At 35.1% G+C, this 14,139-nt stretch overlaps 1 protein-coding gene across 1 annotated transcript in view; it reads right to left on the bottom strand.

The window, feature by feature from the left end:
- MSRB3 (methionine sulfoxide reductase B3) overlaps positions 1-14,139 on the bottom strand; it is a 167,501-nt gene that overhangs the window by 111,775 nt on the left and 41,587 nt on the right. Inside the window, 2 exon segments of the mRNA XM_079139696.1 lie at positions 7,067-7,144; positions 8,736-8,844. Of these exon segments, the coding sequence (XP_078995822.1) occupies positions 7,067-7,144; positions 8,736-8,844 (187 nt within the window).

Below are 14,139 nucleotides of genomic sequence, written 5' to 3'. Positions count from 1 at the left end.
GGCAAGTTCCTTAGTTAAAGGATTTAGAATATGGTGAAAGGCAATTCAAATCGTTTAAAATTCAAGTTAAAATAAATAAATAAATAAATAAATTCAAGTTAAATGTAATTTGCTAAAAACTAGGAAACATTTGCTGGAATTATAAGCAATTTCCAGGTAGAAATCTTAAAGTTCTTGTTGCTGTCCCAAGAATTCCAGAGACTGAAAATATGTATTAGTAAATATCATATGAATGGCATTTGAAAGAGTTGAAAAAGTAGAATCTTGAGTAGAGGGGAAGAATGGAAAACTCTATCTTCTTGCCCTATTCTTATACCCTCCATGCCACACACAAAAAACTGTATGGGGGAAAAGTTCAATGTTGAAAGTCTGTTTTACTGGTGAATGGAATAGCATACATGGAGTAGCAAAGCTGAGTAAACTGTGTGTGGCATTGGGCTGGAATGTCTTCAGTGAAAGGGCTTATGTTCTTAAAGAGCTGAAAAGAGGTTTAAATTTTCTGGTAGCTTCAGATAAAACTGCACAGGAGGTTCACATGAAATGTAGCATCATGTGTGAACAGTTTTGCTGCTGAGTTCCATCTGAAATGTAGCAGGACAGCTGGAACAGTGACTCATCACTCTAGTATCTACTGTAAATGGACTCTAATATTGAAGTCTCTACTTTCTCACATTATAAGAAGTTTTTAGGCTGCAGTATTAGTATAATATGCTCCCAAAACTGAGTCAGGTCACTTATATTTAATATTTGAATACTGACATAAAATAGGCATTTTTCTACATTTAGTTTTATTACCTATTTGGTTTTATTTTTCCCACTTTATAGATAATGAGTCTGAGGTCAGATCATTTGGGCTAAAAACACAAATTCTACCACTAGCTTTTAGCCAGTGCCTGTTCTGATTACTTGAAGATGAAGATAAAAAGAAATTTCCAGACTGACAGAAAAGCATTTAGGATTACTCATATTAGTTGGCATCAGACTTCTAAGAAATATAGAAGATAAAAAAAAATAGTGGTGAAAATTTGTAATATAGTAACTTGAGAAAAATGTAATGGGAAATCATTGAATGAAAATTAAGTGACCTCCTAGTTTCAGTTACTAGAGTCCTATCCATAAATCCAGCTGCTGCCCTACCTCCCAGATGCTGAATGGCCTGATGGCCTCTGAACCTTGGCTGCATCAAGATTCCAGGAGCTTGATTGGTACCACAAGATTCTAAGGACACCACCAGACTGAAACAGTTCTTCTTGATGACCTGCTATAATGGATCTAGTTACTGTTGATTCAGCTCTTCCTATATTGAGATGGTCTTCAATTTTTAACTTTAGTGTTTAAATACTGTGACTGTTTTACCAAAGAATCAAGATAGGTGTATGTGTTCCATTTGTTCTGGTGTTAACCAAATAACCAGACTACAGTGGCCAAAATAAAATATTAAATCATTCTATTCTAATTCTTATATGCTCTTCTTTTTAAAAATTTGAGCATGAATATTCTAAGACTATTCGAAATCTGCCTGTATACTGGCCACTGATCTTTATAAGTTGCTTATCCTTTCTCAGTTCCTTCATCTGTAAAATGTAGTGTCGTGAAGACTAAATGAGTCAATATACATAAAGTACTTAGAACTTTGCTTAGTATGTGGTAAATGCTTTGTGTTAGTCTTTATTTTAGTAATATTGTTATTTGTTATTAATGAACCTATACAACATGCAAGGTCTGCCAAGTAAATGTATACAAAATATTAACTACCCTATGTGGTACTTCAAGTCTGGAACAAAATTATCAGGAGCTGTTTATACATGGATGATGTTTATCAGCAAACAGAAAAGTTCCCAATGAGGCTGTTACAACCCCATGTCCTTCTCTTTTACACCCAGAGATCCATCTTACAGCACTATGGTGGTTTTTCATCATTGCTATTCCCTTATTCAAAATTGTTCTATAGTCTATCCAACAAAGTTCAGCATGCATGTGATCAACAAATAAATGTTTAGGAATTATAATGTGCCAGGAGTAGAGATTTAAAAAAAATGACTAGGGCATGGCCTTACCATTGGGAAATTCACATAAACAGAAAATTCAGAACAAAGTACAAACTGTAATCAGGGAAGTACATACAACATGCTATGGAGCAGAAAGGAAGGACAATAAAGTTCACCTGAAAGGATCAAAGGGCTTGACTTCATGGAGGAAAAGATTCCAGGGCTTAAAGGATTTCAAGCAGGAATTTAAATGTCTTCTCTGGTCTCCAAAAAATTCCCCTTACTGGTCCAGCCAATAATGCTCTGTAATGCTCTAGCCATATCTACCATTATGCCCAACATGGCCCTCTTCCCGGCTCCTGCTGAACTGGTCTCCTATTTCCTTGAACACTCCACTTTGATCTTACCTCTAATTTCTCTTCTCACATGATATTCTCTACCAGGTACCTTCCCCCTGGGCAAAACTGAAATGTCTGTGCCTAGTAAAATGTGGTCTCATCTCCTCCATGAATTCTTGCCCCACTTGATGTAGTCAATGCCTTCCTACTACTTATAAAAGCATTTCTAACAAGCATGTTCAGATAGATGCTAACATTATTGCCATACTTTATAATTGGTATATTTTTCATACTATGTGAACAAAGCCACAAGTACCTTGAGGAGAAAATATTTCATAAATTTAGTTTATTTGTTCCCAACACCTGGCCAAGAGTTAGCCAAAGCATGATATAAGTGGTCAAAAATACTTTCTGAATTAAATTATTTTACCAATGCTTTCTCTGGTTTGTCTGATATGTAATAAATTCACTTTATGAAATTTTAAAAGTTCAAATAACCAGAGGTGAGAACATTCTTGCTTCTGTCAGTTAATTTACTAACTGAAAGTAGTAGGACTATATGAGAAATAAACTAGCTTGGTAAAATTTGTGAATGTGAAGAAAACATGAACCATGGAATAAATTACATATTTGGTTTATAAGAAGCCTGTGAATGAGGTTCTTATGCTTGGTAAGCAGTAAAAAAGCAGCATATTGTTCAGAGAAGGAATGTATTTCGAGTAGAGTACTCATTTGAAAATGAAATAAGAATAATTGAATAGCCTTTTTTTGTAAGGAAATATAATACATACACATCAGTCAAGTAAAGGGAAAGGATTATGCACATATGTGCACACACACTACTATTAAGTGTGAATTCAATAACCATTGGAAGTTGGGGAAAAAAACTTTTCAAACTGCTAATGACATTTTCAAATTCAGAACTTTGTATTTCTTCCATCTTATCTATTTTCCTCCTATTGCTATTTCTCATGCTGTTCCTCTATTTAGTCATTTGCCTAATTTTCTTCTCACAATCCTGACAAAAACTACACAAACACACACACACACACACACACCCACACCCTCATACCCCAATTGTTTCTTTTACTTTGTATACAAAGTATAAAACCAACTATCTAGAGGATCCCTGACAGTGAGAACAGTAATTCACTAGACTAGTGGGTGTTTTTCAAACTTTTGACTATGTATCCCTCAAACAACATTGAAAAAAAAAATACAGACTTTGTGCCAGTTATCAATTTGTTATCTTTCACCTAAAAATTCATCTTCCTTTCCTGCTCTGCTAAAATGGAGCTGGGTCCTTTAAAATATTTTTTCTTTGTCAGTTAGCATGATGCTAAGTTTTGCCCATAGAGGGCACAGAAGAAAGGCTGCTGAAGGAAAAGACTTTTCCTTCCAGATTTGAGAATGCTTGATCAACAGGCTCCTTCAGTGCATGCAGCTTCTTGAGCATCTCAATCCTGAGGCACATAGCTCTTCCACTTTTAGGCAGCTCTTGCAGCATGCATGAATTATCCAGTGCTAGGCTCCTGTGCTAGGCTAGGCACAGGAGAAGTGCTAGGCTAGCTTCTCCCATATCCAATTCCATCAATGTACCCAGCTTCTCCAGCACCTGGTTCCTGCAGAGCAAACAGTTTCTCCTGCATCTGGCCTTTTTAGCATACATGGCTTCCCAAAAGCCCAGCTGCTGCAGCACAGCAGGTTCTCCAGTGCCAAGAGCCTGCCATCCCAAAGCTCTTTTCAGGTCAGAGCAATCAGCAGCACCTAGCTCCCCCTAGCTCTCCTTTGAGGTGGTTTTGTAATGGACTGCCTCCACTGAGACATCTTGCTGCCAACAGCTTTCCCCAGAACCCTAGAGGTCAGATATCCAGAAAATTCCAGAAGGTAGATTTCCAGAAAGTTCCAGAGGCTAAACTTACAGTGAGTTGCACCCTCATGAATTGAAGACTTTTATGCCATTTAGTAGATATAGACTCATCCAGATTTCAGTCCTTGGGAAATGAAAGTGGGGATATAGGATAGGAAGGAGGAGGAGGATTTTCCTTGGTTATTCTCAGCCCAGAAGTCATGTTTGCCATTCCTGTTATTTCTGTTTTCTTTAGAATTTCTCTATACTTTTTACTAGCCAATCCTCATTATCACAATCCTCTGTAATTGTACATAATTTTTTATATTAAACTTTCCTATTCAAATAACTGTGGGTTCTGTATCCTGACAGGGTACTGATACATGTTTCTTCATATATTTTAAATTCCTAGCCAAATGTCTTGTCAGAAATTTAAATAACTGCAAAAGATGAATCTTCTGTTGTTTTGTATATCATACACATGCTTATTTTTACCAATATTGAGAGTTACATATTTAGATCATTCAATGAATGAAGTTCATGATATGAAGTAATTTGCAAACCAGTCCTCACTATCAAATTAATCAAATTTTTTTGGACATAAAATAAGTCTGAAAATAAGTTTGTCATGGGCATTGTGACACACACCTGTAATTCTAGTAGCCCAGGAGGTTGAGGCAGGAGGATCACAAGTTCAAAGCCAGCCTCGGCAAACCAATTTCAAAATTCGTTTAAAATGTTTTTTTAAAATAAAATAAATATATATAAAAGAGTTGGGGGTGTTGTTCAGTGGTTAAGCACCCCTGGATATAGTCCCTGGTACAAAAAAGAAAAGAAAAGAAAATGGATAGACAGACCACAAATAGAGGACAAGACAGGGAGGCAGACTGACTCGTGCCAGGAGCCTTGCAAGATAAAATACTATTTCAATATTTTTACCAATGCTTTTTTATCTTGCTTTTTTTGGGTCTCTCCTTCAGAAGTAATGCTTTCCTGAACCATCACTTTACTTGATGCCCTAGAGATCATACCCAAGGACAATAAATCATCATAATATCTGGGACAGGTAAAAGGTTTGACATCTTTCATGAAATGGGAGAAAGGTGATCATGATAAAAGACATAGGAAGAAATAAGCAGCAGACCACAGAGTCTTAGACACATCAGTTTTGGGAAACATACATATTGAAGTTGAGGATCAGAAAATTGATTCCCTCAAAACTGCCCATGTCCTAGGGCTCCTGGAGAGTTTTGTGGGGACCTGTGGCACACATTCTCCAGTATGAAGACTGATGCACCAAACCAATGAGTTACTCCATCTCTAGGGAAGGGAAGAGCAGGGAATCTTCTCCCAAATAGATAAGACACCAAGAAGGGAGAACAAAACAAACCTCAGAGAAAAGACATAGGATAAAAATAATTAAACCATATTCCTTAAAAAATTTATAAAATAAAACATTTCCTTACAAATTTCCTTATAAGGTTGTTAAAAGAAAGCAAGGCAATGTCACACCGAATATGAAACCTGATTTCCACCAGTACCTATGTTTGGATAAGAGTCCTGCTTTTAGGATTTGTGATTCAAAATTTCACATGGGTTAAGTCCTTCATTTATAATGGTTCTGTTTCTTATTTACAACAGTAAGTTTTCCTTAGATACAGTTAGTGAATCACATGATAGGGAAAGAGATGGAGGATCTTAAATAAAAAGCAAAAGGGACGTGGCCAATTATTACCATTTGGGATAGTAACAAGTTTAACATGGCTCAGCAACTATCTTAAGTGTTTTATCAACTGTTATAAAACAAGCTAAAGGTGTTGAAATATAAGGACTTGTGTTTTCTGAGAGGAAATGGGTGACAATTTGAATGGCCAGTTTTTTAACATGAATAATAAATACGCAGGAATTCAGAACAGATTCTGAACCGACACCAATGTGAAATGAGGTTTGTGCAATTTAAGAAAAGTTCAAGGAAACTACTATTTCCTGTTATTTCTGGAAAATCTGTAAATGCTAGTGGTCTAAAAGAGAAACATTTATGAAGAGATATAAAGTGTGTTTTACATGCTACAAGTCTCAGATTCTTGTTTATTCATTTCCCCTAAGAAACTTTGCAATTCTGTTTTAAATACATGACATTTACTCTCAAGTAAGCTTTCTTTTTAGTTCCCCAAATCAGCAACCCCATGGGGAAATTAGGACTTCTAGGATTTTTTTCCACCTACATAAATAAATTTTTGATAAATATTTTCCTTTCTCAAATGAGATCTGTACTCTCTAGAATGCACTGTCTGAATCAATCATTTTGTTCAAAAAGTCTATGTGATCTCCATTTTATGGTAAACTGTTGGAATCTTTAAAGATTTTTGAATCATTGCAAAAATAGTTAACTTCATATTATATAATTTGTTTATCTATGTAAAAGTATCCTTAATACTTCTCAGTTTATTTTCAGTACAGGTGTTTCCCTTTATTAAAGAAGTATAAATAGTCTACTTGGTGGTTATTATTAAATCTGAAAGATGTACATGAAGACCTTTCAATATAGTCCAATAAATAAATTTAGGGCCATCACTTGAAAGTAGAAAAAATTGATCAATAAATATTTCTATGTTCATCAAAATCTCTTTCAGAGCTCTGCTAAGCACAATGATTACTGAGATGAGTAAGTTAATGTTGGGTATTTTAAAAATCCAAATAGTGAAATATCTGTCTATCACACTAGTAATTTACCATGAAAGTCAATATTTTGTTTTGTGGGAGGTAAACAGACATAAAAAAAGATAAAAGTAAGAAAATTTAGTAATGAAAAGATTCCAACTTGAACAAGCAATAACTAGTTTGTTGCTATCTGTTACATGCCCATACCTACAGGTTGTTAATATACTTACTTGAACAATGGAGTTCCACAAACAACACATTTATAAATTCCAGGATCTTTGTGATGTGTGTATTCTCCTTCAAAGGCACTGACAAACAATAAAGAGATCATCAAAAAAAATTAAGCAAAGCTAGCTTTATTTCTTATAGAACATAAATGCTTAAAATACATTTCTCTAATAAATCTTTCAAGGGCTTTTTGTCCTAAAATGAGAACAGACCCAACATATGGAAATCTGAACAATACTAATATATTTCAAACCTATATAATAAAATGTGCATATAACTACTCCAAACTAGTGCAGGTTAAATAAAAAAAAAAATCAAGTCATCTAGTTATGTAACGCTTAGAAGATTTTTTTCCTATTAAAAAATGCCTGTAGTTTGATTCACAAAAAGAACATTATTACATAAGATTTCTGCTACTCTACAGTGTCCAGGAGTATACCAGAAAATGCAGAAAGGTCTGAGACTTCAAGTGGAAGGAGCCTTATTTTTTGGTTTGAAAAGGAATATTGCAGCTTTAAGGGAATATTTTTCTAAGTTAACAATCTTAAAGGCTAGGAGGTCATTCAGCTAATACAAATCAGCTGTGCTAGCCCAACAAAAAGTCTATGTGCTCTGCAGCTTGTTTTTATTATCCTTTCACCCTCTTTATGAGGTCCAATTTTTTTTTATAAACAGAATTTTTAAGAATGACCTAATCTCTGGTTGTTTGTGTGCATTAAATCATTTTGCTAGTCATGCACACACAACAGGACGGGTAGAAGTCCTCCAGAGTTGAGTCCCAAGTCCACTGCTAGATCACTGTACAGTGAGGGTGGACTCTGTCAGATTCAACCTTTGGTAAATTCAGTAAACAGTAGATACTGTGACAGGAAGAGAGTGTTGCCTATTAACAAGGATCCCATGTGTGGTAAAGAGCTCTTTCAGTTCATGAATGAAAACAAGAAGTTACATCATTAATAAATCTGGATCAGAGGTAAGTTACGGCCTTATGCCAGGCTCCATGGTATAAATTAGACAACAAAATCATTGGACCTTGGCAAGTTACTTTTGAGCTGGAATCAGCTGAGAGAGACTTTATTCACTAAAAACAGTCTTGGAAGCGAACAAACTCTTTTTTCAGGACTTAGGGCGAACTTCCAAGGACCAAAGCCATGTGAGGGCAGTTATTGAAAATTTTTGACATTCCAACCACAAATGAGCCAATAAATACTTTCTCCACATGTGCTTCAAAAAGAAATTGGAGTGGGGTAGAAAGGAACTAAATTATGCTACCTTCTTTTTGCAGCCAAAACGTCTATACTTACAATGGCCACCTTCAAAATTTTGGCATCCTGGCATAGCTCCATGTCCTCATGGTTTTGCTTACTGTGATGTCTTCCCAAAAAATATACCTAAATCGCTATTACTTCCACACATTTTGTAGTAAACTAAAAACAGGCCCTTAACAAAAGCCCCGTGACTTTACATAAGATACAGTATTCATTAAATGGAGGAAAGAACAAATAAAACTTAGTCTTAACCTAAACGATGCCATTTTCAAAGGTACTGATTTATAGATTTTAGCAAATAAGTAGATAATTCTTTAAATTAATTGGCAAAAAAGAGGATTCAAAGGAGGAGATGAAGAAAACTAGCTCTTGCTTAATGACATTTTATTACAGCTCACCTTACCTTTCAGTCCCTTTCTCCTGAGTGACATGGTACTGCAGGGGTGTTAGCCGCTTCCTCAGCTCCTGCTGGGAAAAGACCACCTTACAGTTCTTTTTATCCCTACATGACCCTGGAAAGAGAGAGGATATGGGAGAAGGAGGCTTTTTAGCTTGAATCCCAAATAATTGCTTTGGCTGGCCGCCACAGCACAGCTTCTATAGTCACTTGTCAATGACCAGACCAGTCCCTGGTGCACTAGAAAATCATACCTGAACTGCAGCTGATTATTTCTCTAAGTTTAAAAAGAATATTTCTTAAGATCCAAGTGATTCCATTGGAGTAGTGACAATGTGCTACGCAAAAGCTTCGAGCATGTGATACCAAAACTTACTGAACATTCACAAGATGATGCTACATCCTTTATGTTTCCCAGTACACTGAAACTCCTTTTTAGAAAAGAATTTCAGCTGGGCTGGAGATACAGCTCAGTGGTAGAGTGCTTGCCCAGTATATGGGAGGCCCTGGATTTGATCCTCAACATTGTAAAAAAAAAAAAAAAAAAAGTCAAGAGCACAGGTCTATTTACAATTATTCACACTGTATATTTAAGATGATGGGCATATTAAGTTAACCATAACCCTCCATTAAATAATTCTGCAACTTGATAGAATAGCTTGAAACCATCCTCAATTCCAATTCTGTATGTTTTAACTACCATCCTACTTATTTTTCTGTGAACCCTTAAGATATACTTTCCTACAACCAGGAATTGTTTTTCTCTATGATGCCATCAGATTCTTCTCTAGGTTCTGTAGGGTCCTTAGAAATAAATGTTTCTTTAAAGACCATACCTTACATGTTAAACAGACAACAAGAAACTTTCAATAGATGACAGAAGGCCTTTATACTAATGCAAATGCAAGGAGTTCCAAAGAAAGTGAGAAAAACAGAGAAGGAGAAAGACAAAGGAAAAGTTAATGTGATTTTTGCAAAGTATCTCTAGGAAGGCTTCACTGAGTAAGTGTATTTGATGGTGAAATAATTTTAATGTGACTCTAATAACAATGGAAGCTTTTCTTTCACCCTATATAGACTGCAGTAAAATGTTCAGAAAACACCTGTTTGTGGCAGTATTTTATTTTACCTGCACGAATGATTGAAAAGAAATGCAGCTTCAGGACAGGGCAGCCATTACTCACTGCAATAAAGCTGCTTTTCTTTTCCATCCGTCACAGTGGGAAAGAAGCTACCAATGGTCCTAAAGGTAAAGATGTTACAGCATGTTCTGAAGTTTCTAAAAGAAAGCTTGCTCCTTTTCTTCAATGTTTCAATTTCTTTTGAAACATAAAGAAATATGATTTAATAGTGGAAATTCTTTCTACTACTTTTAGTTCAAGGTCCCTAATGTCATAGAATGTGAGATCACTGAAGTTAAACTTGGAAAAAATTAACTAACCAGTTACCCTGATTGTGGGATTAAAGAAGGGTATCAGCTTCCAGAATCAAGGCCACCAAGACACAGTGGCTGATTTTCTATCAGAAAATACAGAGGCAGGAAAAGAGCAAACAGCCAAACAGAAAGGTATGCGTATGCGTAGGCCTGCGGCTATCAACAGCTCTTCTGCTGACCTTCCATGAAGTACCCTGGCCCTTCCTAGCCTGCAAAGAACCACAGGAACAGCTGGCACACCACAAAAGGCAGCTGGGTGTCTCATCTCACTGAACCCCATTTTACACTACACTTTGTCCAAAAACCTTCTACTTGAATTTTTACTGCTGTCTAAGGGGGTAAACAGAAATGTCTGTTCTGTCAGGAACAAGCCTCTCAATGGCTTGAATGAAGAATAGCTCTTTCTTAAATAATCAGTTGACCATGATAGCTGAGTTTCCGCTCAGTCACTGTAGACTTCTTAAAAGTTGTTTTGTTCACTTATTTGTTGGAAAGGTCCTATCTTTATTAATTCTGTCAAAAAATCATTAACTACAAACTTAACATGACAAAATATCTTGGATAGGATCACTCTTTCCAATGGCATAGATAATTAAAATTCATACCACTAGAATTAAACAATTCTGTCCAAAATATTTTTGTTAATATATGTTCATTCATACAAAAAGGCCAATTGTGTTCCCAAAGTTGAGAGAACTAAGCTACCCATCTGTATGTCATTTAGTACAAGAGAAGCAACTGCAGGTTTAAATTACATGGTATTGGATTGCAATTTCCTAACATTGGATGCTTTTCTGCTTTTTTACCTTGAGTCATTTACTAAGGAGTGTTCATAAAAAGTAGCTTAAAGCACAGATGCTTGCAAATCGTTTAGGCAAAGATGTTTCTCTCTTTTTCATTCTACCTCTCTCAAAAATCTCTCTTTTCTGAAGAAAAAGAATAAAACTGTTGGTCAGTATTGATGAACCATGTCAAGTATTTGTATAAGGGAAAAGAAGGTGAAATTGAAAACATCTGATTGAAGTAAATAATACAAACATAAAAGCTTTACTGGTGAATGAAGGGTATTGAAGAGACTTTATTTCATAGATTAGAAATTACTTTTGATCTAAACATTCTTAAAAACAGATTGTTTTCCACTATGAACCATCTCATTAACTGTGCTACAGAGACCTCGTTTGAATGGCAAGCTTTGAAAGAGTGCTGCTGTACTCCTTTGTTAGTCTCCGTCTTATTTAGGAGGGGAATAAAGATTTCATTCCAGCTTTCTTTGTTTGTCTTTCAAGAACCACTAAAGCAGTATTCACACAAATTTTGTAGGAATGTGCCCTATGTCATAGCCTACAAATTATTTGGTTTTGGTGCACTTAAAGGTCATCTTCCAAATTAGCAAAATTTTCCTACATCCTGGCTTTTCAACCTTAAATATAAATATTGTTTCCTAACTGTAAGTGAGGTTTGTTCTCTAAGAAATGCTAGTGATTATTTAAAGTTGTCAAACTTTATACCTTTCTACTCTTTGGTCATACTATATTCTCAAAATAATTAAGACTTTTAAAGTATACTTAATAGTGAAAGGAAGTATATATACTTTAGAAACAATTATTGTGATTTTACATTAAACAACTCATTGAGAAGTTTATCAGATATTATAAATGTCTTGCCACATAGTTTAATAATAATAATATTACACTTGGACAACTGAAAGCTATACTACTACATTAGCTCTTCTAGCATAACCCAAACCCCAAATTTGTCATACATAAACACAGAAAAGCTTCCCTTTTGTCTCTCTCTGATTTTCTTCCCCCTATCAGACTCACTTTCCTGAAGTCATATGGTGCCACTGTTAATTTTAAAGATATTATTTCATTTTGAAATTTTAGAGTAATTCATTGGATGATTTTCCTTTACAAGATATCTTCACTTAGGTACTGTAATTTTCTTATTACACAGGGTAATTTAACATTAGTATTATATGACATCTGTTCAATGACCTCTAAATTGGCTTAGAAGTATGTTAGGGAAAGATATTTCCCTTTATTTAAATGTTTAATACTGCACTTTGAAGGCACAAGTGAGTGAGTGTGCATATACAGCAACACAGGAATATTTGAGGAGTTAGTACTGTCCCTTCAGTATCTAATCATAATCCATTCCCTTCAGAGTAACCTTGATAAAGATCAAATCTATCTTGAACCCAAACCAAAGGTATTTACTTACTGAAACATGCCCAAAGTCTCTTTTACATTGTTCTATGTCGTTGCCTTAAAGCAAAACTGTTTTTCTTTCCACCATTAAGCTCTCTGTAAGAAGTAATAAACTTACAGTGGGAGTTCACTTCTGCTTCTGCTGCTTCTTAATCATGAGACCTTAGACCAGTCAACTGTTCTGACTACGTGCTACCACTCAGACCTGTTCTAAGGACCACAGCAAGTAGCATTTACCAAACACAGCCTGGCTAAATGCAATATCACATTATCATTCTAACTGCAGTGAATTCTAAAGTTAAAATTGAATTTCACAAGAAAGCTAAGTCAGGTATTTCCATGTGCTTCAATATTTTATTAGTAATTATTTTATTAGTAATTATACCTCAGACCAGTATTTTCCCCTGAAGTTATCCTTAAGAAAATGCTAAAAATAGGAAATGAAGGAAGAAAGTAAAACTAAAACCTGAGTTCTACTATGTGTCAAACACATTTCCAAGCACATAGAAGATAGCTGTCATGCCCATTTTACAGATACAGAAAACAAGACTTATAAAGTATAGAACTTAAGGTACTAGTAGACAACTCAACTCAAGCTCAGAGCTGTTTGACTGCCAAGTCCAAAGTCATGGTGTTTTTTATCAGGAAAAATTATGTTACAACTTTCTTTCTTCTAACAACTAAAAGGTAATAAGGGGTGAGGGGAGTGAGACTGTATCACATCCAGAAGAGTAAATACATTTGTCATTAGCCAATGTCTGCTCTCCCAGTATTCACTTTTCAACATGAGTTCACTGACAAGGTTCATACAGGATTCTCAGAGTCTATAAAATGTTGAAAGGCTTTTTAACTTCCTGTTAAAAAGTAAATCAGATCTGCTACCTAAAAATGCTTAGAGCATTAAGTCATAAATTTTATATTTCAGTGTGAAAGAAATGAAAGAAAACAAAACTTAGAGATCCTATAATTTTAACTTTGGTAGAAGGATCAGAAAAAAGTCAAATTATTAAATATTTTTCCAAAATAATGAATAAGAGATAAGAATATCTTGTTTTTCCTTGAATTTACTAGGTTAAAAGAGTAAAGTTCAAGTTGAAATAGTTTACTATTAGTTGAAATACAATTTATGCTATATTTAAAGGTAGCACAAAATCATATTTTAATTTTCACTATAAATTTTAATTTTTAATTAGTTATTAGTCTGTCATATTGGGAAACTGAACAAATTTTTATTCCAGCCTTGATACCACTTTTAAATGAAACATAAATAGCATGACCTGTTATTGTGTGTGTGTGTGTGTGTGTGTGTGTGTGTGTGTGTGCGCGCGCGCGCGCGCGCATGTGTTTGCATTCTAGTAATTCAATAGAGATCTTAAGAAAAATATTGCAAAGCACAGGGGGAAGAAAAGTTCCCTACTTGTAGAAACATACCCAATTCTCATTCTCCTCTTGGAGTAGACATATATAGGAGAAACATTCATTTGTGTCAGGACACTTTGTTTCAGGCCTCTGGTTTCAAAACTAGGGCTGCAGAGCTTACTTGGAAGCCCACTGATCCAGTACTTTAGTATTTGTCTAAATTATAAAAATGTTGAATATTTACAGAGTGCCAGGTACCATGTTAAGTAAAATACATTCATTTATTCATTCCATAATTACTTCTTGAGTACCTATTATATGTTAACATTAATTTGGTGTATCAGAATACACCAGAGAGTGAAATAAAGACCCTGCATTCACGCAGCTCCCACTCTGAGAGGTAAGG

The sequence above is a fragment of the Sciurus vulgaris genome, assembly GCF_902686455.1.
Source record: "Sciurus vulgaris genome assembly, chromosome: 5".
In the NCBI taxonomy this organism is placed as follows: domain Eukaryota; kingdom Metazoa; phylum Chordata; class Mammalia; order Rodentia; family Sciuridae; genus Sciurus; species Sciurus vulgaris.
The sequence above is the reverse complement of the archived record's forward strand: the minus strand, read 5'-3'. Positions and strand labels throughout refer to the sequence as shown.